Source organism: Lasioglossum baleicum, unplaced genomic scaffold (assembly GCF_051020765.1).
Source record: "Lasioglossum baleicum unplaced genomic scaffold, iyLasBale1 scaffold1660, whole genome shotgun sequence".
Lineage (NCBI taxonomy): Eukaryota > Metazoa > Arthropoda > Insecta > Hymenoptera > Halictidae > Lasioglossum > Lasioglossum baleicum.
The window spans coordinates 1-22,399 of record NW_027470719.1 but is presented as its reverse complement, the minus strand read 5'-3'; the positions used below and the strand labels follow the sequence as shown (position 1 = coordinate 22,399).

General features: G+C 36.5%; 7 protein-coding genes and 1 long non-coding RNA gene across 23 annotated transcripts; 4 read left to right on the top strand and 4 right to left on the bottom strand.

Annotated features, from left to right (window-relative positions):
* Positions 1 to 637: 637 nt before the first annotated feature.
* LOC143220839 (spermatogenesis-associated protein 20) lies at positions 638 to 6,828 on the bottom strand. Of its 8 annotated transcripts, none has more exons than XM_076446418.1 (13): positions 6,661 to 6,828; positions 5,656 to 5,852; positions 4,844 to 5,213; positions 4,546 to 4,689; positions 4,331 to 4,420; positions 3,968 to 4,225; positions 3,687 to 3,866; positions 3,225 to 3,434; positions 2,912 to 3,104; positions 2,466 to 2,634; positions 1,981 to 2,189; positions 1,445 to 1,644; positions 638 to 1,340 (listed from the first exon to the last, which is right to left on the bottom strand). In XM_076446418.1, the coding sequence occupies exons 1-13, from the start codon at positions 6,730 to 6,732 to the stop codon at positions 1,080 to 1,082; spliced, it is 2,553 nt and encodes an 850-aa protein (XP_076302533.1). In that variant the 5' UTR covers positions 6,733 to 6,828; the 3' UTR covers positions 638 to 1,079. The 8 variants fall into 8 exon arrangements, with proteins under 8 accessions (XP_076302533.1, XP_076302535.1, XP_076302534.1 ...); XM_076446420.1 differs by having other exon boundaries at positions 5,761 to 5,852; XM_076446419.1 differs by having other exon boundaries at positions 6,617 to 6,671.
* Positions 6,829 to 7,153: 325 nt separating this feature from the next.
* Hspc300 (haematopoietic stem/progenitor cell protein 300) lies at positions 7,154 to 8,171 on the top strand. The gene is made up of 3 exons (XM_076446439.1): positions 7,154 to 7,495; positions 7,888 to 7,970; positions 8,051 to 8,171. Exons 1-3 carry the CDS (start codon positions 7,375 to 7,377, stop codon positions 8,075 to 8,077), a joined length of 231 nt encoding a protein of 76 aa, XP_076302554.1. The 5' UTR covers positions 7,154 to 7,374; the 3' UTR covers positions 8,078 to 8,171.
* Positions 7,998 to 10,443, bottom strand: LOC143220842 (uncharacterized). 4 transcript variants are annotated; one of them, XM_076446436.1, is made up of 3 exons: positions 10,303 to 10,443; positions 8,870 to 9,133; positions 7,998 to 8,436 (listed from the first exon to the last, which is right to left on the bottom strand). In XM_076446436.1, exons 2-3 carry the CDS (start codon positions 9,120 to 9,122, stop codon positions 8,255 to 8,257), a joined length of 435 nt encoding a protein of 144 aa, XP_076302551.1. In that variant the 5' UTR covers positions 9,123 to 9,133; positions 10,303 to 10,443; the 3' UTR covers positions 7,998 to 8,254. The 4 variants fall into 4 exon arrangements, with proteins under 4 accessions (XP_076302551.1, XP_076302550.1, XP_076302549.1 ...); XM_076446435.1 differs by lacking the exon at positions 10,303 to 10,443 and adding an exon at positions 9,676 to 9,819; XM_076446434.1 differs by lacking the exon at positions 10,303 to 10,443 and adding an exon at positions 9,490 to 9,655.
* Positions 10,444 to 10,576: 133 nt separating this feature from the next.
* On the top strand, positions 10,577 to 11,401 carry Ndufv3 (NADH:ubiquinone oxidoreductase subunit V3). The gene is made up of 3 exons (XM_076446438.1): positions 10,577 to 10,722; positions 10,833 to 10,959; positions 11,168 to 11,401. The coding sequence occupies exons 1-3, from the start codon at positions 10,687 to 10,689 to the stop codon at positions 11,311 to 11,313; spliced, it is 309 nt and encodes a 102-aa protein (XP_076302553.1). The 5' UTR covers positions 10,577 to 10,686; the 3' UTR covers positions 11,314 to 11,401.
* A 52-nt stretch (positions 11,402 to 11,453) lies between these two features.
* Positions 11,454 to 17,159, top strand: LOC143220840 (farnesyl pyrophosphate synthase-like). 5 transcript variants are annotated; one of them, XM_076446428.1, is made up of 7 exons: positions 11,456 to 12,528; positions 14,948 to 15,113; positions 15,504 to 15,644; positions 15,813 to 16,016; positions 16,119 to 16,283; positions 16,373 to 16,585; positions 16,664 to 17,154. In XM_076446428.1, exons 1-7 carry the CDS (start codon positions 12,365 to 12,367, stop codon positions 16,862 to 16,864), a joined length of 1,254 nt encoding a protein of 417 aa, XP_076302543.1. In that variant the 5' UTR covers positions 11,456 to 12,364; the 3' UTR covers positions 16,865 to 17,154. The 5 variants fall into 5 exon arrangements, with proteins under 5 accessions (XP_076302541.1, XP_076302543.1, XP_076302544.1 ...); XM_076446426.1 differs by having other exon boundaries at positions 11,454 to 12,528; positions 16,373 to 17,159; XM_076446429.1 differs by lacking the exon at positions 11,456 to 12,528 and adding an exon at positions 13,887 to 14,025 and having other exon boundaries at positions 16,373 to 16,864.
* LOC143220845 (uncharacterized) lies at positions 13,251 to 14,033 on the bottom strand. Of its 2 annotated transcripts, XR_013011677.1 has the most exons (3): positions 13,975 to 14,033; positions 13,802 to 13,881; positions 13,251 to 13,403 (listed from the first exon to the last, which is right to left on the bottom strand). It is a non-coding gene; the product is annotated as an uncharacterized LOC143220845 (long non-coding RNA). The 2 variants fall into 2 exon arrangements; XR_013011676.1 differs by lacking the exon at positions 13,975 to 14,033 and having other exon boundaries at positions 13,802 to 13,939.
* A 757-nt stretch (positions 17,160 to 17,916) lies between the features above and the next one.
* On the bottom strand, positions 17,917 to 19,998 carry LOC143220838 (uncharacterized). Its single transcript, XM_076446416.1, has 6 exons — positions 19,496 to 19,998; positions 19,228 to 19,410; positions 18,932 to 19,155; positions 18,601 to 18,863; positions 18,297 to 18,503; positions 17,917 to 18,212 (listed from the first exon to the last, which is right to left on the bottom strand). Exons 1-6 carry the CDS (start codon positions 19,601 to 19,603, stop codon positions 18,037 to 18,039), a joined length of 1,161 nt encoding a protein of 386 aa, XP_076302531.1. The 5' UTR covers positions 19,604 to 19,998; the 3' UTR covers positions 17,917 to 18,036.
* Positions 19,999 to 21,066: 1,068 nt separating this feature from the next.
* Positions 21,067 to 21,831, top strand: LOC143220837 (uncharacterized; the record flags this gene model as incomplete). Its single annotated transcript, XM_076446415.1, has 2 exons — positions 21,067 to 21,307; positions 21,569 to 21,831. Coding segments are annotated over 2 exons (477 nt in total), but the record flags the coding sequence as incomplete, so codon positions are not given.
* Positions 21,832 to 22,399: the final 568 nt, after the last annotated feature.

Sequence of the window (22,399 nt, the reverse complement as noted above, 5' to 3'; positions counted from 1 at the left end):
GGATAGATCGTGTTCAGTTTTGTGCACGCTTTCTCCTCTCACCTTCCTCTCTCTCTTCTGCGAAGCCTGTGCTCGTGTTGCTTCTGCTGGTTTATATACCGCGGCTATTTTCGGTTGGAATTCGACACGAGATTTTGCGGCAGCTGCTCCTACCTACCGTCGTTCCCCGACGTGAAAGTCTGTCGATGATCCAGAACCAATCCGGAGGATTTGCTGGATTCGAGGTTGAGGAATCACCGCGTTACTCGAGTTCAGGGATTACTAGTGCACTCTGATAAATGCGAAATATGTATCAGGGATATATAGGGTAGTAGGGATACGTTGCGAAGCATCCGTCGGAGGACTGGACTGGAAGAACGGAACCGTACTGTAGAGGAGGTATTACGCGGAAGGGAAGGAATAAATAGCGGACTGGTCGGAATCGGAGAATTAGTGTACACAAGCTAGATAAATTAAGGGAAGAGCGGGGAGGATAAAAGAGCAGGGCAGAGTAAGTTGTGTGCGAGCGAAGAATGGAGGGGTGAGGAAATTGTAAATAAAATAAATAATAAATAATAATAGAAGCGCGCTATATGCGATCGACCTGAAACTTGAAGAATATTCTTTATCGCGAGGATCGGTAGAGCGTTAGATCCGATACTCCGACATATCTGCTTTATTAGTAAAACTATATATATATATATATATACAATTATATGCAACATTATTTTCGTCGATTCCGCGGTAACAAGAGAATTTATAACAATGCGGAAGGTAACTGGTTGCTTCGCGGTAAACTTTTTCACGCTACTACTACCAAACAGAGAGCACGATGGTGTACAATTCGCATGCTCGTATTCTAGCCGGGTGCATTGGTTTTAAACGCGCCGACAGAATGAATCTGCCGTCATCGCGGTAACTCGGAACAGACTATGAAACAAGTTAAGGAAGCGATCCGATGTAGCGAAATAGCCCTAAAATTCCAAAACGATTTGTCCAGTCCATTAAGTAGAAAAAATCCGTAAAGCTTCTACGATTTATATCGGATCATTCAGCATCCCCTAAAGATCCGCGGACTTGAACGACTATCGAGCGTCCGTCTATCGTTTCTCGTCCAATAAGGTTGCCAAACGATCGGGACTGGTAACGGGTAAAGAACATGCGCGACGTCGACAAACGTACGCCGTGGCTTGGCCATCCGAGGGTATCATCTTGCTCATATGCTCGTTTTTACGGGACAATAAACTGTCCGATTCCTCTGGATCGGCCAAGATAAGGATCCTTCCCGATATCAAACGGTCGTAGACTACTCGCAACAAGTCCTCGGTGTCCTTTGCTCCTCGTTTTCCAGCTATAATGATCTAGAAAGCATAAAACGTTCACGTTTACGTTTACGTTTACGTCGTTTAGCGGCGAAAAAAGTTATTCTGGTTTAAAGGCTGTATTTCCTGCGATATCTACACACCTGCGTTGCATCATCGTGATACCGGACAAGCGCCGATACTAGTTGTGGAAGAGCGTTAGGTCTCTGCATCAACATTCGCCTAAGCGCCCCGAAAAGACGTACAGCTTTACCCTTGAGTTCGCCGCGATCCAAATAGTCGGCTAGTCTCAGTAAATTCTCGGCGGCAATCGAGTTCCCGGATGGCTCTGCTCCATCGTGTACTGTATAGATAGCGATAAATCTCGTTAAAACACGTATCGTATCTCCTCCTTCCAATTCCAATTCAAGTTTCGATCTAATATCGTGGTAGGCAGCGAGCGAAACGGCCGCCGGTTGATAGACTTAATGGCTGGACGTAATGAAACACTAAGCAGACCGTGCTATAAATATTTGGACACGCTCACGCTTTACAAGAGAATGTAGGTTCCCTTGATTTCGTAGCTGAGCGTGACCGCAACTACCGCACGCACGCGGCACGCTGCACGCCGCACGCCGCACGGGACCGTAGATTTTAATCGTTCCAGCTAAAATTACCACGAAAAGTACTTAAAGCGTACCCTCCTTCAGCCGTAGGATTACAGCAGGATCCGACGACGTTGTTGAAAAATATCCGCCGTTCGCCTCGTCCCAGAACAGCTCGTCTTGAATGTCCTGCAGCTTCTCCGCGAATTCCAGCCATTTCTCGTCCAAGCTGGCTTCGTACAAGTCTATCAAACCTTTCACGACGAACGCGTAATCGTCCAGGAAGCCAGCTATCGGTACACTCCTGAAAAAGGCACCATAAAACTGTTATTCCACGGAATGCGACCACCTGAAATTTTAAGGACTGTTGCGATAAGTAGCTTTTGGCTAATTCAAAATCAAGTACTGCTAAACGCTAAACGTCTTAAGTATATCTTGTGTCAATTCTTGTGCCAAAGTAGACTTTAGGTAAATAATTAAAACTCTATGATATAACATAATATGTACATATAAAGACCTTATCATTGCCACCTTATCGCTGTAAACCGAACAATTATTGACCATTCAATTAACTACTCACGTCTGTGTTATTGCATCGTTGTCGTCGCGATAACAACTGCGAAGCAACACTCCTTTAGACTCGTCGAAAAGATAACGTTCTATAAATTTCGCGGCATCTGCTGCGTATTCGATGTATCGTTTATTGTTCGCTGCGGTTCCTCCGCGAGCTAAACCACTTATCATAAGACCTGAAAAATTTCGTTACAGTTTCGATAACGCTATCCGATAGATTTTCGATAGCGAAAGAGAGGAGGATAGATTTTCCACTGGGAAGTGGAAGTTGTCCCGTTCCATAGAGACCGTGACGCGGTACACAAAAATTCTTTCGGATGGACGATGTAAGAAATTCGAACTAGGTCAACTTCATCTTTCTAAATGGACTTGTAAATACGTGTCTCTTAAAAAGACATGGTTTCGTTTAGAAAAATATAGAAACATGCAATATAATTCTTCGAAATTATTTACCATTCCATGCCGTAATTATTTTATCGTCCAAGTGAGGTCGTGGTCTTGCCGATCTAGCTTTGTACAAAATAGAGCATGCTTCTTTCAAGCAGTTTTTCGCTTGTTCGACTGTGAGATCGAAGTGTTCTGCGGTTTCTTCTATCCCGTTGTACACCATCAGTACATTCTTTCCAGTCAATTCTCCATGGGGATCCTAAATCGATAAACTTTATGAAAAAAATCGAAATTTAATATTTTCGATTTGTACTTGCTGAGACTAAATACTTTTCACTTAAAATTTTAAGATAATGTATACTATGTACATAAAACGTACTTGGTATTTCTTAACGTTTCCTGATTCTTTTACATTGAAATGATGGCAAAAAATATCATACAACCTCTTATTTTTCTCATCGGAAATCTCTTTATCTAATATCGACCTAATTTCTTCGGCAGTCCATACATAAAATGCGCCCTCCTTTTTGGCAGGAGCGCCATGCGTAGGGTATGAATCTGCGTCTTCGGCGCTGTAAAAGCCTCCTTCCTGATATATGTAACAAACGTACAGGTATACGTAAATAGAATAGAACTGCGATCGATTAAGTCAATGTTAATTATGCGCAAAGAAGAAACTGATTGAAAACGTTCGAGCGATGTTCATTCCGCGCGTTCAATTGATTTCTACAACATATCGAAAAACGATGGGAGGGTAGGTAGTAGGTAGCTGTTCCTTCCGCAGGTTATTCACCGTCCGCGGTGAAGACGCTATGCAGTGAGACGAGGACGAGGCACACACCTTGTGTCGTAAATCTCTTAAAACATAGGTAGCAATGTCATCGATAACTTCGGCGAAAAGAACATCTTTCGTTGCCAGATACGCATCCGCGTAAGACTGCATTAGTTGACCTTGATCGTACAACATCTTCTCAAAGTGCGGAACGTGCCATTCTCCATCTGTAGCGTATCTTGAGAAACCCTAATCGAAAACGAACATGACGCTACATAAGCATTGTAGTTTGTAAACACAGAGCACAATTCAGATATGTTCGTTCGTACGTTCGAACTTGAAACTCTTACCTGACCCACGTGATCGTGAATACCACCGTAAGACATTTTCCTTAAACTGTATACGCACATATGCAGACATTTTTCAGCCAAATCGCCATTGGTTTGACGCGTGTACATATGGAATAGGAAATTGAAATTGACGGGCTGCGGAAATTTAGGTGATTGCATACTGTACGTAGAACCAAATCCTCCAAATTCAGGTTCAAATTCGCTAACGAGTTGCTGAACACAAATCATGCTACACTCCAAGGGCGGTGGATCCAATATCTATAGCGGAGAAATCCCTGAACAATATTTTGCTATTGGGATTCCTGAGCGTGTTCGGGAAACCCGTATACCTCGCGTGTCTATTTATTACTCATTTTATCTTACCATCGATGTCTGTGCAATCTCCGAAATATTTTCTAACGTTTGTAGATTAACAGAACCAGACTCAATTATTTTACTTCTAATCTGCTTCCACTAAAAAATAGAAAATAGAAAAAATATCAAAATAGACTTCCCGCGCATAACATTCGTTCACCTAGAAATTCATGAATAATTCGGCTTCACCGTGCGTCGCTATAAACAAAGCCACTCTTACATACTTTCTCGGCGATATTCGTTAAAAGTTTCTTAAATCCGGTATGCCCGTATCGGTCCTCCGGAGGAAAGTATGTTCCTCCGATTATGGGTTTCAAATCAGGAGTAAGGAAGACGCTCATCGGCCAACCGCCGTGACCAGTTGTAGCCTACATTAAAAAATAGTTCTTTTACTCATCCTTTTACTTTATCCTGTAGAGCTACGCTATGCTCTACGAGCATAGAGCCTAGAGCATAGAGTACTTTTTTTCAAAACGATAGAGAGAGATACTAACTAATTGTAAGAAGAAATGGAATAGTTACCTGTATAAAAGTCATGTATATTCTATCTATATCTGGCCTCTCTTCCCTGTCTACTTTGATATTGATAAAATGCTTGTTCATAATTTCAGCAATTTCCTTATTTACAAAAGATTCTTTCTCCATAACGTGACACCAATGGCACGTCGAATACCCGACGGACAAGAAAATTAATTTATCCTCCTTCTTTGCTTTTTTCAAGGCTTCGTCGCACCATGGATACCAATCGACAGGATTAGTTGCGTGTTGTAGTAAGTACGGAGACCTTTCTAAAGCGAGTCGATTTCTCGCATCCTCCTGCTTGTCCTTGGATTTGCTCGACGAAGCCATATTTGTCGAAAACTGTAGGCAGCTCAACGATTTCTCATCTACCCTACGAAATTATTTGTTTATTCATTTATTGTTACGTTTATAGTCTGTAACATATAGAATAGTCTGATATAATACGCGTCGAATAAGAAAAGAATAAAATGCTATAATAATGTAATAGGTGTAACTGTTATAAGCAATTTTTGTTATTTTAGCATGCCGAATCTACCGGTAAATTTATGCAGTATGTTCTAGCACGTCCTATGTAAGTACAGTATACATATTTCACAGGCACTCTCGCAAACATTTTCATTCGAACCAATAAATACTCTAAATATATACTTATATATATTTATCAAGAATAAATTCATAAATTGCTTAAACATAATAATATTACGTTTATTAGTTTCTAGAATTTTTAAAGAACAGTGGTTTGCAAATTATCGAACAAATGGTTGTAAAATATTGGAATTTTCAATGAAAAAATTGATATTCGTGTGTGCTACCTGATTGGTCGATGTGCACCAATTGATAAGTAAGCACCTTGAAAGAAATGGGATTTCGCGCCACGATTGCGAGTGCACCGTTGTTTAGATAATTCGCATGTATACCGAATTATTGACGAGATACAACATCTTCCCAGAGTCATAACAGGCTTGGCATGGAAATGTGTTTGACGAAAGCAAAAGTTCCAATTATTTTTCTGCAAACATAAATTTCGAAGATCATCATTTGATTTATATAAAACAATAAATTAACATTCCAAATGTGGATTAGAACTAAAACGGCTAATAAACCGAAACATTATCTTATTTTGGTCGAAAACAAAGTACAGTTCTAAATATATATATAATATAAACACTTGATTTCTAATGTATGTAAGTATGTGTATAAAGCAACATAAAAATCGATCGATTGATATGTTTGCAATTGCGTTGGCAGTTATAGATTAAGCAAGCTGCTCTATACAATATTATATGTAAATATATGTATATATATTCGATAATGCAATAACGAATTTCAAACGACAGATTATTGGTTTTAGGATGAAATGCAGTTGCTTTCAAGCACATGACATGTCGTAATCGATATAAATATATATATATATATATATATATGTATATTCGTTTGATAAATAGAAAGAATTATACACGCTGTTGTTAGATCTAAAAAGTATTTATTTACGCTTCAACTTCAAAGTAGAAATATATTCATATACACTATGCGATGCACTGAACACTGTATTGTGTATTGTATGGATGTATTTATTTATTTAGTTTGTATTGTATGCAAATATAAAAATGGCGGATCCCTCGTTCGGCTTTCGGCTCGATATGCAATGTATTTTGACTTTGATAGTTTTGAAGTGTTGATAGAATGAAAAATGAAAAGCATGATACAGAATACGATAGGTATGAACGGTATCAGAATTTGCAAGAAAATCTAGTTTATTTCAAACAAATCTACCCAAAAAAACAAGAGACTTCGTCTGTGCACAAACATTCACTTACGAGGAAATTTTCAGTTGCATCCAGTTGCATCTTTTGACCGCAAGGGGCATGCGTGTTGCAAGTGTCAGACATGAATCAACTTGCAGACGCATGCGCAATGCGCACCGAAGATTGATTACCGAAAATCTCCGCTTCGCTTCTGTACGTACTCAGTAGTCTCAGTACGTACTGACTGGTACTGACCTGACGTACTGACATATTCCGTTTATTGTATATCCAACCAGTGATGCCGAAATCGTGGTACTGTGGTACTAAGCCGTGGTACGAGACCCCCCCACTATGACCTACCGTTGCCCCTACTGGCCTTCTCCAACTCGCTCGCGCGCTACACTCACCAACGTACCTCTCCTAGGATATGAGAGGTACGTTGGTGAGTGTAGCGCGCGAGCGAGTTGGAGAAGGCCAGTAGGGGCAACGGTAGGTCATAGTGGGGGGGTCTCGTACCACGGCTTAGTACCACAGTACCACGATTTCGGCATCACTGTATCCAACGAAAGAACAGTACCGTTGCGCGCAGCTTGGAAGATGGTGGGGCGCAGCGAGCCTATCATCTCTCACTCCCCACTTTCTTGAACCAATTAGGGCGAAGATGCGCAGCGACGAACAAAAACTGGTCTTCACACGGTATACTGTTCTCTCCTTGGATAGAGTATATAGGTACTTACGTCTTACGTGGGTATAAATTGGCATAAACGTGTGTGTGTACCGTCAAAAATGGCCGCTGTGCATCGAGAAGCAATCCAAAAACAAATTCAGCAAGACTGGGCAAATCGTGAATACATTGAAGTTATAACTGGTAGCATTAAAAAGATAACCGATTTTCTGAATTCATTTGGTAATATATAGAAATCATTCTATTTAGCATCTGGATACAAAGATTGCTATTTTTCAAATAAATTGTTTCGCGAGGTAGCAAATGCTTTACTTTATTTCATCGTTTAAGTAGATTTCAGATGTTTTTCGATCGAATTAGGTAAATCTTGAAAAATTAACCAACTAAATAAGTGACAAATGACATTTCAAGTAATACAAGGTAATGTTAATCTTTAGCACGATAGAGAATATGTATATCACTGTTTGCAATTTGATCGTTTGAAAATCTTCGTTGTAAAATAGACGAAAATTCAGATTCTGACTAAAAATAAAATTGGCAAAATTTGAATTGAGATGTACGCGAACATACGGAATTATTACTTGACAATAACTAAATAGAAACCTTCTTTTCAGATATGTCTTGCAGATCACGAATAGCAGTCCTAAACGAAAAACTGACTACGCTCGAAAGAAGAATAGAGTATCTCGAAGCATGCGTAAGTTGTTACGTATTCGTCTTTATATGTTATTTATATGTATTTATTTATAACCTGTTTTATTGTGCTATTGTCCACAGGTCACAAAAGGAGAAACGCTAACTTAAATTAAATGTTAACAAAACCACATCATTTTTAGGATTTTAAGATTTTTGTATTTAACGGAGCTATATATAAATAAATGTACTTTAAGGACAATAACGATACAGACCATACTTTAATGCAGCTTCTACAATTTATACAATTTTTAGTAACGTATCTCTAATTTTCAAAGAACGACACGTTTACTGATCGTACACCAGAAGTCTAGGGGACCTAACTTGTGTTTTGCTCGCAGTATGCACTCCGTCGTTAGCTTCGCAAATACCAAATATAGTTACACCAATAGCCATAATGAACATTCCGTTCCCTACCATATAAGGAGGTAATTTTAGCCACTGTTTTAATATAGGCAAACACGATATTGCTGTAAAAAGAAAATATTTTAGAAAATAGAATAACAAATATTTTGCATAGAGTCGATAACCCAAAGAAAGTATCCGTTGGGTATAGTTGAACCTCTGGATCTAATAGTACCACCCAATAGTTACCACTCAAAATTCACTATGAAACAGCAATTTTCTTTCTCTGTATTTATTTCTATTATTATTCCATAGTTGCGGAAACTTGTAAAATTGAGTAAAAGTATCGTCGACAAAAGTTTCAAATAAGGAATGTTGATTGTTCAATTGAAACGGCTAAACTCTGCAGACCCAAACCGTTTTCACGGTTATAGAGAAAACATTGTAGAGTATATTAATGTAACCAACTATTCACCCCTCAAAATTGAATTCGTCTTTCTTTAAGCCTTTACGAGCCAAGTTGGATGTATCTATTGTGATCTAGTTTCGTTTACATACCCCCTATATAGTAATTGATCGGATCACGTTTTCCTCTGAGATCTTCCGCGACAAGAGTCATAGCAGGTAAAGTAAAACCTATTGCAGCCGATGGGATCACACAATATGCTAAACGTTGCGCAGCATGTAACGCTGTCTTGCACTGCGAACGTATGTATATGTCGTGTAGACCCATAATCCCTCCGAGTTTCATCATTGGAAAGCAAATATTCGTTATTCTCTTTAAAGGATCTTTCTCGTACTCTATCGGCATGGTTTAAAGATCTGAAACAAACAATTTTCTCTTACTCATGCTATTCCTTTGACTGATTTAATAATGATTCAAATGTATCCTCTTATAGTAGGAAATTGTAGTTTCGTGTAATATAACACTTTTCAAATATACTTTGAAAATATTTTGTTCCTTAATGTTATTTAACAAAATGTGAATTCGAGTAATTTGAGAACAATACAAACACAAGCTGAAATAATATGTAGGTATATACCGGAAATAAAGTTGAAAAATTTCTAAATGTTAAATAGATAAGTGTTCCTTCTGCTTCGGTTCTATCAGGTTGTATTCGTTGTATATACAATATTACATAACATAAACCATTTCTATCATAGATTTGAAACTTTGCCCTCTGTTTGCGATTATTTTCTGTGTGTATACATTTCTGATACATTTCCAATTTCTAACACAGTGTATCAGTCAGTATATTGGTGTATATATGCACAAGACGAAAAACCATATGAATCGTCAAAAACACACTTTCTCTTCATGAAATATTCTTTTATCTAAGTAAAATCCGGCACGTATCACCCACCGTATCACGTATCAGTAGTACGTAATCCCTAGAAAAATATGTACTTTCGAAAAAATGATTATCACTGTTTCAAATAAAATACATGAAATAAATACGTCAAATAAAATGTTCTATTATATAGTATAGCTTCAACATTCAATAATGTGTATAATTGGTATATATCAGTATATATATAGCAGTTGATAGCAGTCAGTGTGTATGTAGTTGTTGCTGATTGGCTGCATGATTGTTTGTGATTGTTTGTCATTGGTTGCATACAGTTGCATTGGTTGCATCATAGACATATAGAGATAGACTGCGCCGTCTTATGGGCGAGTTGAAGCCCACAATGGCGGCGCGCTGTACAAAGAGTGAGAGAGAGAGCATTAGCCGGGGTCCATAGCGCTCTCTTTCTATATGATGTGTCGACACATCAATTAGAAAGAGAGCGCTATGGACCCCGGCTAATGCTCTCTCTCTCGCACGCCGCCATTGTGGGCTTCAGCGCTTCGTTCAGACCGCGCAGTCTATCTCTATATGTCTATGGGTTGGATGCATGCATGTTCGATAGGGAGTTTTCTTTTCTTGGTGCAATAACCTGCAATAATAGAACCATAGAACCTGATAGATGAACCAGATAGAACTAACCTTAGTAAGCAAAAACGGAGAGGAGGTCTCCAGTGATGCCGAAATCGTGGTACTGTGGTACTAAGCCGTGGTACGAGACCCCCCCACTATGACCTACCGTTGCCCCTACTGGCCTTCTCCAACTCGCTCGCGCGCTACACTCACCAACGTACCTCTCATATCCTAGGAGAGGTACGTTGGTGAGTGTAGCGCGCGAGCGAGTTGGAGAAGGCCAGTAGGGGCAACGGTAGGTCATAGTGGGGGGGTCTCGTACCACGGCTTAGTACCACAGTACCACGATTTCGGCATCACTGGAGGTCTCCACGGTTGTTATATAAATATTACAAGTATTGCAAGTATTACAGTTTTCGCGTAAAATTCAGTTACCGTTACCTCTCTTGAAAAATGTTACGCCCTATTAGAAATGTGATTTCGTCGCAGGTACACACAAACATTATTTCTATCGAAATGAAAATAATTGTATTTAGGTTATTTATTCCTTCGCGGTAACCTGGTTCTGTTGTTGGGAAATAAAAAGTTGACGATTCTAGAAAAGGAACTTACCGTTGTTACGAACTTTGTCGACGAAAACGAAGTCAACGAAAACGCCTAAGCAGCCCAGAACGGATGGAAATGTTAAAGGTCTCAGTGACAGATGCGTCAATGTCCCGAATCAACGTAAGATATCAATACATTTACTATTTTCTTGTAGTTTTTTTCTTCTCGTAAATACTTAAAGTTTCTAATAGAAATACTTTCAAGACAATGAAATCATTTTCCAAAAAAAAATATTAGTTATTTCAGTGTCACTGTTTATTTCGACCGAATACATTGTTATATTATACATCATTTTTTACATATATAGTTGGAAAGTTTAATATTACAGCGGTAGGTCCTGGTGCTGCTAAAAACACGGACTACAAAAATCCCGAATATTTCTGTTATCACGTAGACAGTTTTGGCGAAGCAGAAGTTGAACTAGCGCCGTATAGATTACCACCGCCTTCTAACAAAGTACCCTTCAAACCGTAAACAAAATTAGCTATTTATATTTATAATAATGTAATAGGAAATATATAACAAATCCAATAAAGTATATTCAAAACAGAGAACAATGAAATTTTTCACTCGACTACTCTATATACTCTACTATATTGAAGTGCGCAGGTCCAATGTATTTAGTCTCGGAATTCGGTCGTCGGAACTAATATTTACTGCGCGATCTTGGCGTTGGAGAGAATACGCCGCAAAAATACGAATAACTTTGCTGTTGATTAATGTGACAATGTCAACCAATCAGATTTCAAATCTGGCAGAAAAGAAAAAACTGTATTGCGAGACGCCGAGACAAATCATTTGCATGTTTGCGATCGTATGACTGCGTATGGTATGACCGTGCTGTACCCTTATTGCCGTTATGCATCGCCGTCACTATTCTGTATACTATAAGTTACGATAAATGTGATAAATTATGGTAATTATGCGTATAATAACCGGTTATTATACATAATCACCAGTGGTGATTAGATTATATACAATAACCGGCAAACTTAGTGGTGATTATATATAATAACCGCGGTTATTATGCATAATCACCGGAAATCACATTTACCGTAACGTAACGTAACATATATATATGTATCCATTATATCGATACGACTATCTGAGAAATCAATGAAAGAATAAATTTTGAAACATCTGCGTACTTTGTTATGTTCTGTGTATCTTCGTATATGCTCGACAGTGGTATAAAAGCACGAGTCTCGTTTCCACGGAAGCAGATTGTATAGTACAGTATGTACGTCAAGCAGCGCGTGTTAGGTTATGCGGTAACGTTATCTGGTTCTGACGTCTCTTTTTTTTATGTTTGTACAAATTGTCAACTCTCTTATTTTCTATAATGATCTCTGTTTCGACCGCGTGAGTGTACATTCTATGTAAAGTTTTGCATTGCACGCAACGTTCGATTTTTAACGTACAAATCTACGTACATTCATAATAAATATATTTCTTAGTTCATTATTATTTCGACGAAGACAGCAGGTTACAGTCGAACTGCTAAAATATATTTACATACGCAAACATGACTTCTACTTTGCAAAAAACCGTTCGATCACTATTTAAACGAGACTTCCCTTGGAAGATTGTTAATTCCATACATATTAGGGACAATGCACGATTATTTCATCGAGTCGTCGCACAATTTCCACGCAGCAGAAAAAACATAGTTCTTTCGGAGTGTTTTGGGTGAGTAACCATTTGATAAATTTCGCCAATTATTTACTATAAACATTTGAAATGGACATGCGAATGGAACATTACCTATATATTTACTTACCGTTCACTACTTTCGGCAGGCAGATGTTCTATTTAATGTTTACGAGATTGTTTCATTTCTAAATTTCTTTCAATATACCTTCGAAATCTACTTATATCTGCTTTAGAAAATTGATAATTTTATAGATAAACAATAGAATTTTGAAAAGTCACTGTAATTATATTGGTGCATTTGTTCTTTTTGAATTATTTACTGTATATTTAGATTAGAATTCCTCGCTGCGTATTCTGCTTATAATCTTCGTCGAAAGCCACATATTATAAAATACTATTTCATGCTGTGTGCATTAAATTTCACCTTGAAAAATACAGTCTGCATACACCGGGTCCGTGGAATCGGCGGATATTAAAATTCAACGGAAAATGTCGTCAGTATGTCACGAGTAAATAGATCGCGGATCTTTATGCAAAAGAAAAATTGCCTGTCACGATTGCAACAGACAAGAGTCCAACGGAAATACCTTCAATTCTTTTTCGACTATTTGAAATTTCACCGGTTCACTTTTTCTTATAATTGCACAAAATCCATATATTAGTTAGCAACGAGCTTTCGAAATCTAGCGCAAGCGTATACAAATGTATATAACACTCATACTTGCATACATTATAAGCGACGCTAATAAGTTATGCGTTCATACTTTCGTATTGAGAATCATTTCGAAGAAGTTGTCTTTGCTCTCGTCGGACTTGCAATGTATTACCGTTTGCGTTCCGCGGTGCGTCACTGACTTTCCAACTATCGTGATAGATCTGCTTATTTCCGAGCCGAGTTCTTCATCTATAACCTAAGTGCGTAAAATTATCGGTTTTGTCATACTAATTTGTAGTTATCATTTTCTTCGAGTACAGAAAACTAAAGCAGAAATTTAGAAACCTGTTACATTTCCGGAAGTATACATATACATACACCTATAATTATTGTTCGCATCATAGGAAGCATATTTTTTTTAAATATCAACCTTATCATTCGTTCAAATTTGATAGTATGTAATAAAAGACAGATAACACATGTTCATAGATATGGATATTATAACGGGAACCGCGACCTTGAGCATGCCGCTTATTTAATCCAGATGTATTGTATATTTGCATTCGTTAGAAGACATTTAATATCGAATGGTTATTTAAAAGTATGATATACTGGAGAACTGGGAGGTCTGTTAGTAAATATGTAAATACATACCGGTATTACAGTCACTATAGAGTCGTCCGATTCAGATATCTCCTCGGATTCTTTTCGTTCAGGCAGTGACATTTACAGCCCTATAATGATATGTATATACAATAATGAAACACGGAACGCGTCGTCGGCAAACAGATCTACGGAAGGATTTGTGAACTCGGTTTGTTATTTACATAACAACTGACTGATCGGGATCGGGACGATCTCTTCATGACGGCCATTGAGTAAATAGATTCTCGGTTTTTCAAATGTTATTTTAGTACACAATTCACGCGCTCTAGAAATAGAGGCTCATGACTGCTCATGACTCATGAGCAGATTGTCGATAAGCATACTTATTTATATGTAATAAGATGGGCTCCGTGCTGGAAGTTAAAACATGACTTTGTAAAATGTACATAATATGTATATACGCAGTTTATGTACATGTTATGCGTTTATGGAAGATTGATAATACAATATATTATTTATTTTAAATTAAAGTACTCATTTTGCGGAATATTTTCAAGTAGCGTTATTTTCTAAAAAAAAAAGATCAAATATATATACATTTTTATATTAATATTTTCTCTATACATGACGAATTTATCATTACGATTATTCATAGAAATAATAATATAATAAAATAGTTGATATTTTTATTCGAGCGATCGCACACATGATATTTTGAATTTAATTCGGCATTTAATCCGTTCAACCGTTTTATCGGTTTGTTATTCGAGTTGAAATTATATGGCGCGTCTCTGATTTCATTTCTGCAGGCAAGCATATAATATTCCCACATCGTCGTATAACTTCGTATCAGAATGAAAGATTCCTGTTCATTGTTGATAGGGCCACCATAGGGCTTATCGTGACTGTATATTGTATATGTATATGTATTCGTATTCTAATGGCTATATATTCTAACTAAGTGTTGGCCGTATATTAGATGGAACCTTTAGTTACATAATGAACAATTTTTATTTTCATTGGAATATCTATCGACTAGGTGGTTAAAAAATTATTTCTACAAAATTTTGTATAATTATTATATACTTATACCAACATGGCAACAAAAATAAGCATCGTTCTAACAATTAAACACAATTTTCTAATACATTGTAGAAAGAAGCAAACATTGAAATGTTGATGTGTATTTTTTAGGTCAACATACACAAATGTGCAAGCGTTGCGCTATGCTCCGCTGTCTACGTTCACCAGTAAAGATGAAAGTCGCGAATTGATGGCTATTTGGCCGGATATTGTTCGAGACCTCACGGACGTTGGTCGTAATCATGATTTGTTGGATGTCTCTAAGAGGATGACAAAGGTGGTTTTATTATCGATTAAAAAGAATTGCTAGCCTGTGGACCTACACTCTGATTTAGATAATTCCTGGACACGTTATAAATCTCAACATTTTAAAGTTTTAACCCAGACCTCCGTAATAGGTGATTCTATTCGTCTTAAACGCTCTATCAAAATGTAAATAAAACCATATCGTTCAAAAATTCAAAGATTTTTTTATATCTGTATAAATAAAATTATTAGGGATGGCAGAGTTAAATAATGAGAGACGCGATACAAATATAGTATTAGTATAAGTTTATCCCGAAAGAGAGTTTAAGCGTCTTTGAATTATATTCTATAGAGTATGTATGCCCAATGCCCATAGTAATTAGGCATCGAATGTTAACTAGACATTTTATTGAACTTTCAGGCATTACAGTATACTATTCCTACAGGGAAAAAGGCGAGGGCATTAGCGCATGTACTCGCATACAAAACACTGGCGCCGGAAGATCAACTAACAGACGAGAATTTACGTTTGGCACGAATTCTGGGTTGGTGTATAGAAATGGTATGTACTTTTGCTACGCTTTTCAAATGAATTTATTTTACGCTATACGTTGCATAATAAATATTTTATATCTAAATAACTCTGATCATATTTTACATAGTATAAATATAAATATAGATAGAAAATATATGTAATATACACATGTAATATGACACTACTCTATTATAGTTACAATCATTTTTTATAATAATCGATGATATTCAAGATCAATCGCTAACTCGACGTAATCAACCATGTTGGTATTTATACAATAATAATGGATTAGCAGCCATTAACGATGCTGTATTAATCAAAATGTATATATACGAGCTTTTAAGAATACACTTCAAGACGAAAGAGTGTTATACAAATATGCAGAACTTATTTTTAGATGTAAGTAGTTGTACATGTATAAGTATTGTATTGATTAATTGAAATCACACACACTTCCTGGAGAATTCCGAACGATTCGGTTAATGTTCACATTAATTACAGTCTACGTTAAAAACCATAATGGGTCAGTCTCTAGATATGTTAGCAATGAACGGTGGAAACAAACCCAATCTAGATCTTTATACGATGGATCGATATAACGCCATTGTGAAATATAAAACAGCGTATTATACGTTTGTACTGCCAGTCACGGCTGCTATGTATTTTGTAAGTTTGCCAATCTCCTTTTCCTATCTAAAGCTAGTTTAGAGTTTAGATAGAAGAACTTTATTTATGGATTTTTCATAATACTTCAGGCTGGTGTAAAAGATCCAGAAATGTATAGACAAGCGAAAACTATTTTACTAGAAATGGGTCACATGTTCCAAGTGCAGGATGACTATTTAGACTGTTACGGCGATGCCAGTCTTACAGGTAAACAGGGTACGGATATAGCGCAGGGAAAGTGTTCGTGGCTCGTTGTTGTAGCTTTGCAACGTGTCACGCCGAAACAAAGGAAGGTTTTAGATGTAAGCACATATATACCATCGATAAAGTTTCTTTGCCAGATGCTAGCAGAAATGATAATAATTTTTAACGATACGCAGGAATGTTACGGGGAACCGAACGAAGAGAAAGTGAACCGTGTTGTACAGCTTTACAATGAACTAGGCTTGCCAAACACCTATTCGATCTACGAAGAAGAAACGTACAACTTGCTGAACACGCACATACAACAAATATCACGTGGACTTCCGCACAATTTATTTTTGAAGTTGCTCTCGATGACGTACGGCAGAAAGAAATAAATTTGTATAATGCAAATTTAATTAAGGAAGAATTACCTAACTTATTCTTAAGACAGGAAAAATATATTCATACGTGTTACGAATTTATCAATCAAGGATAATCCCTGATAGCGATTACTTACGTTCTAGTAAATAGTATTAAATCATTGCCATACAAAGGTGGCAATTACTTGTCGCAACTATTCGATTTGCAATGGCCGATAACGATATAATAAATTTTCTACTAGGGCAGTAAAATATTTTGATATTTCATACATTATATATATATGTATATATATATATATATATATATATATATATATATATATATATATATATATATATATATATATATATATGTGTGTGTGTATATATATATATATACACACACATAAGTAAGTACACCTATATCTCGTTATACGGCCTATACATATATATATATATATAGATACTAAAGCGAAAAGCCGTATAACGAATCTCTCACTTATTTACATACAAAACCATACAAATTCAATTGGATCCGTTCCAATTTCTCATTCTCTTGACTTCAATCCACATGTCTAATAATTTTTCCATTTTTTCCATAATGCTGCTTCTTTGACGAGTTAATTTTGAGACACTTAAAGGTGCAGCAGATAGCGAATGTCTTTTAATTTCTTCTTTTCTATCGCGAATAGTTTGAACGGTAGACTTCGCTATTTAGTTCCATTGCCTTCCGAACAATTTTCTCATCAGCTTCAATACGACGTAAAACTTCTAAATAGTTTAGTTGCTAGCGTGACAGATTTTCGGCTTCTCGTTTTATTTTTATCGGTATCAATATCCAAATTCAATGAACGTTTCTGCGTAAGGGAGAATCTGGAACTCTCGCGAAGCGAGTAAACAGAGGTCGCTAACAGTATACGTAGTACGTACAGCATTTTTTTGGCCGTTATGTATAACGAAACATTGTGGACAATTGTGGGCCGTAAATCGAAACAGTGCCATGACTATGACTAAAAAAGGCCGTTATAGCGAAATGCCGTGTAGCGAGGTATAGGTGTACTTACATATATACTATATAGGTGTATACATATATTTTTACGTAATTTTATTTTTCTTCTATGGAAAGCATTTGTACAAATTTAAAATGTAGGATGTTAATATTTTAAAAGATTTAAAATCCAGTTAAATAAATCTTTTAGTTTCACCATCTAGTTTTTTCTTTTACGTCCTACGTTTTGCTTCGTCACCTTCTTTTTAGGTCCAAATGGTTCACGTTTTTTCGTAATTTGACGAATTTTCGTGCGCACAATGTGCTTCAATTCTCGTCTAAGATTTTTGAACTCTTCGTCGGGCATAGATTCCTTGGAAAAGAATGTCACTGCCTCTGAAATTTTATAAATATTAATATTTACAAAGTGATTATATTTATAATAGATAGATCTATTTACACTTTTCATAATTTTCATACCATTAAATCGTACATCGTTATCTTCGAAGAAAAATTTATTCGTTCTTTTAGGTACATCTGGCAGCGACTCTACTTTCTTTGATTCGATTTCTTTATTGCTATTCTCATCGTCGGATGAATCATATTTAAATGGATTCTTTGCATTGAAATTAAATTGAAATTTTTTATTCTTAGAGTCTACAGTTGTTACGCTATATTCTTGTTCCTCTGAAAGCGTACAAAATATTAGAAAAATCAGAACTATAAAAAGCAGGGGGGGGAGAGGGGTATTTTTAAATATAATCTAGCCCATCGAAATACTCACCCTTTTCGCTAACTTCTTCTTTTCCAAATGTTTGTAATAAGCTAAATGGACCTCCTTCTTTTATGCTTCTCGTCAGCGATTCTGATACAGAAAAATAAATATCTTTCGATACTTCTGCAGGAGCAGTTTCCACAACGTTCTCAGCGACTTCCTTGGTTTTTTTTCTTTTTTTAACTTTTTTTGTATCCACTTCAGAGATTTGTGGAACAATTTCATACTCTTTATGGTTGCTTTCTGTGGGATCGTATCGAATCATCTGTTTCCTAAAATATGAAAATGTGTAAATCGATAGTGCGTTACGTATTATATTATTTGTACAACGAGTTTTTACTTTGCGATCTTTGGATCCTTATTCGCTTCTTTGCTTTTTAAATTACTTTGGATTGGTTTGCCTAGGATATTTTCTAGAATATCCAATTGCATTTTCTTTTCTTTCTGTAAGTCAGTCTCATTGTTGTTTTCTGTTGCAGTATCCTTTTCCGATGCACGATCATCGTCCATGAAACGTTTGTCTATTTTAAATCGCTCATCGTTTCCTAAAGTAACGGTACGTCCCTGGAATTAAAATATTCAACTTTTAAGAACCGGTGTTTTGTTGAATTGATTGAAAATAATAATCTTTACTACCTTTTTGTTAGTTTCAAAATTGTCAATGTCCCAAATTGGGTCAGTATTGTCTTGGTTGTGGTCACAACCTGTATCATCGAACAAATCATGTTTCTTCCTTTCTGCTTTTTTTTTAATTTTAGATTCCAATACTTGATCGATATTATCATCAAATATTATTTTATTTTTGTTCGAATTGTTATCCTATAAGGATATATTTCAAATTATTTCATTACACTAGAATTAGAATGAATCAAAGTGTTGTTTAAATTTCAATATACATATTTACCAAGTTCTTTAGTGCATGTTGTACTGCCAATTCTTTAGCTTTAAACGATTCCTTCTTTCGTTTTAATGATTCCAGCCGTTTTTTTTCGGATTCATTGATTTCAGTCATCTTTACATCCGTCGATCCGTCTCGTTTTCATAACTCACTAAAATCACTCGTGCTTGCGTGCTTGCTCGTGCGCTTATAACGTTATGTTATAAGTTATAACCATGTGTCGACACATCATATAGAAAGAGAGCGCTATGGACCCCGGCTAATGCTCTCTCTCTCACTCTTTGTACCGCGCGCCGCCATTGTGGGCTTCAACTCGCCCATAAGGGTGAGCGCATACTAGAGGGTCTCGAGAAGGCCGCGGAGCTTTGCTCTCCGTCTACCTGCTAGAGATTTGTTGCCGCATGGACTCCTTGCTCCCTTCCTCCAAGGCCCCTGCCTTCTCGAAACGATCCCTGATAGCACAGTTTGGAACTGCCAGGGACAGTCCAGAGTAGTGATGGGCGCAATCGACTAAAAACTATCGATTTAGTCGATAGTAGCTGTTACTATTTTCAGTCGACTAGTTTTACTAAACTATCGACTGAATTTCGCAGTGGTGGGGGTTACTATTTTCAGTCGACTAGTTTTAGTAGAACGACTGAATTTCGCAGTGGTGGGGGTTACTATTTTCAGTCGACTAGTTTTAGTGAAACGACTGAATTTCGCAGTGGTGGGGTTACTATTTTCAGTCGACTGTTTTACTGAACGACTGAATTTCGCAGTGGTAGGGGTTACTATTTTCAGTCGAATGCTTTACTAAATCAGAGGTTACCTCTCTGACTGAATTATCGACTGATTTATGGAGCGGGTAGAGCTATATATCAACTGAATCGATCAGATTCAATCATGACATTTACTATCTCTTTACTATCCTACTATCTATTTCATTAGCGCTATCAAATTAATTAATTCATAACCCTCATTTCATGAACTGAATCCGTCCCTCGGTGTCAAATTGACACAGTAGTAAAAAAAACGATAAAATAACAAGCAGGTGATTAATTATTTTTCGATGTTTTTTTAGTCAAATTGATGAGTTAAAATTTACATCTTAAGTTTTTCGGTTATGTGTTTCTTACAAACAATTCGATATTTCGAGAAAACTGTCAGATTGACACGAGGGACTGAATTCAATTGTTCTACTACTAAATATTAATTATTACAAATATTCTCCGAAAATATGAATGATTTATGCATTTCATTTATGTTAATAAAATATTTATTACATTTAGTACAAAATTGATATATTATTATTATATTTATCCTATCCTATAATATTATGTAATATCGATAACACCAAAAGGATTATTTATTTATTTATTTATTATACAGGTAAAACCCAATATGCATACATAAAATTAAATCAAATAAAAATAAAAAAACAATTGCAGCAACATAGCATCGCTATAGAGAAAATTATACATTAACTTAAAATTAAACATTTCTTTCATGACGCTGGAAAGACTGTTTGAAATAAAAGTGCCTTTGTCTGCTGTCACAGTTTCATTAGCCACAAGTCCCACATCACTTATAGCTGAACACAGGGAGGTATACCGTTGTTGAAACCACTAGAGTATGTTACAGTTGAATTATCAGCAGAAAAATATCCCACAGCATCCAAAATTATTCCTGTAATAAGAGGAATTCAAAATGCCATAAACATCATTATACCAAAAACCATAGCAGGACTACATTTACAAAATAACATTTTAAATAATATTGAGATAAGATTTGACTACATTGAACAAAATAATACTACTCTAATAGCCATACTATTAGGTCCAAGATTCAAAACAGCTGTATTTGAAGTCGATAGGATTGCACAGACAGCGCAGAATATGTTAGAGATGAAATAAGTTCCTTGTGCATAACACGCAATAGTCATGAAACTAATACAAATAGAGCTGCAGCAGAAAATCAAGAAACATCTGAAGAAAACAATGAATTTTAGAATCTTCTTGTAACAAAAGTATCGCAGTTGACAAACTAATCCACACCTATAGAATATGCAACAACCATAATTCGTCAATATGTATATAGATTTACTGTACGCAAATATTAAGAGCTGTGAAGTCGCATTTTGGAATAAACACAATTACACAATGCCACAGCTTTTCAAAATAGCAGAAAAATATGTAAATACCTCTGTATTCCCAGCAACTTCTGTCCCATCAGAAAGAATATTTTCAAAGGCTGGACAGATTATGTCTGAAAGAAGGAACCGACTTTCAGCAAAAAACCTAGACCAATTAATGTTTTTAAATGTTAACATTTAGTAAATTTGGATGAATTTCAATAGTATAGACCATAATAATTTAAGGTTAGGTTAATTATAATTTTGGAATTTTTACCTTAATTTAATTTTATTACTAATCTCTACTACGACAAATGTAAAATATATAATAATAAAGCTGAGTTTCATCAACTTCATCGAACATGGAGAACATAACTAGTAAAGCAACTCAGTCGACTGAAAACCACTAAAAACTATCGACTAAATAGTCGATAGTATGTACCCTGATAACCAGGCCTGCCGAGGGATAATCCTACCTAGAGCTAAGAATTGGCCCGTTCCGAGCTGCGCTATTGTTCGAGTTGCTCAAGGTGGGATTAACTCGATTTTTGCCTGGGATTCTCCGCGCGTATTAGTAGCTATTTTTGCCGTCTAATAGCGGAGGGCAATAGCAGAAGGCAAATTGAAGGCAAATTGAAGGCAAATTGAAGGCAGCCAGCCGGCCGAAGCTGAATTTGTTTAAGAGGGCAGTACCGTCGAGTCGTACTGATGTGATGATGTGATTGGCGAATATATAACAGATCTGGGCGACGCTCCCTGATAGCACAGTTTGGAACTGCCAGGGACAGTCCAGAGCG

Bases quoted from the DNA above. Each gene is read 5' to 3' on its own strand.
- LOC143220839 (XM_076446418.1), bottom strand. From the start codon at position 6,732: ATGTCTGACACTTGCAACACGCATGCCCCTTGCGGTCAAAAGATGCAA. The intron at 4,690-4,843 runs GTAACTATTCCA...TTTTTAATGTAG, and splicing joins TATACATGACTTTTATACAG to GCTACAACTGGTCACGGCGG. The intron at 4,226-4,330 runs GTAAGATAAAAT...TCTCCGCTATAG, and splicing joins AGATTGCACAGACATCGATG to ATATTGGATCCACCGCCCTT.
- Hspc300 (XM_076446439.1), top strand. From the start codon at position 7,375: ATGGCCGCTGTGCATCGAGAAGCAATCCAAAAACAAATTCAGCAAGAC. The intron at 7,496-7,887 runs GTAATATATAGA...CCTTCTTTTCAG, and splicing joins CGATTTTCTGAATTCATTTG to ATATGTCTTGCAGATCACGA. The intron at 7,971-8,050 runs GTAAGTTGTTAC...TATTGTCCACAG, and splicing joins TAGAGTATCTCGAAGCATGC to GTCACAAAAGGAGAAACGCT.
- LOC143220842 (XM_076446436.1), bottom strand. From the start codon at position 9,122: ATGCCGATAGAGTACGAGAAAGATCCTTTAAAGAGAATAACGAATATT. The intron at 8,437-8,869 runs GTATGTAAACGA...TTCTTTTTACAG, and splicing joins GATCAATTACTATATAGGGG to CAATATCGTGTTTGCCTATA.
- Ndufv3 (XM_076446438.1), top strand. From the start codon at position 10,687: ATGTTACGCCCTATTAGAAATGTGATTTCGTCGCAG. The intron at 10,723-10,832 runs GTACACACAAAC...TGACGATTCTAG, and splicing joins GAAATGTGATTTCGTCGCAG to AAAAGGAACTTACCGTTGTT. The intron at 10,960-11,167 runs GTAAGATATCAA...TTAATATTACAG, and splicing joins CGTCAATGTCCCGAATCAAC to CGGTAGGTCCTGGTGCTGCT.
- LOC143220840 (XM_076446426.1), top strand. From the start codon at position 12,365: ATGACTTCTACTTTGCAAAAAACCGTTCGATCACTATTTAAACGAGAC. The intron at 12,529-14,947 runs GTGAGTAACCAT...TGTATTTTTTAG, and splicing joins GTTCTTTCGGAGTGTTTTGG to GTCAACATACACAAATGTGC. The intron at 16,284-16,372 runs GTAAGTTTGCCA...ATAATACTTCAG, and splicing joins TCACGGCTGCTATGTATTTT to GCTGGTGTAAAAGATCCAGA.
- LOC143220838 (XM_076446416.1), bottom strand. From the start codon at position 19,603: ATGACTGAAATCAATGAATCCGAAAAAAAACGGCTGGAATCATTAAAA. The intron at 19,156-19,227 runs GTAGTAAAGATT...TTTTAATTCCAG, and splicing joins ATTTTGAAACTAACAAAAAG to GGACGTACCGTTACTTTAGG. The intron at 18,504-18,600 runs GTGAGTATTTCG...GTACGCTTTCAG, and splicing joins AGAAGAAGTTAGCGAAAAGG to AGGAACAAGAATATAGCGTA.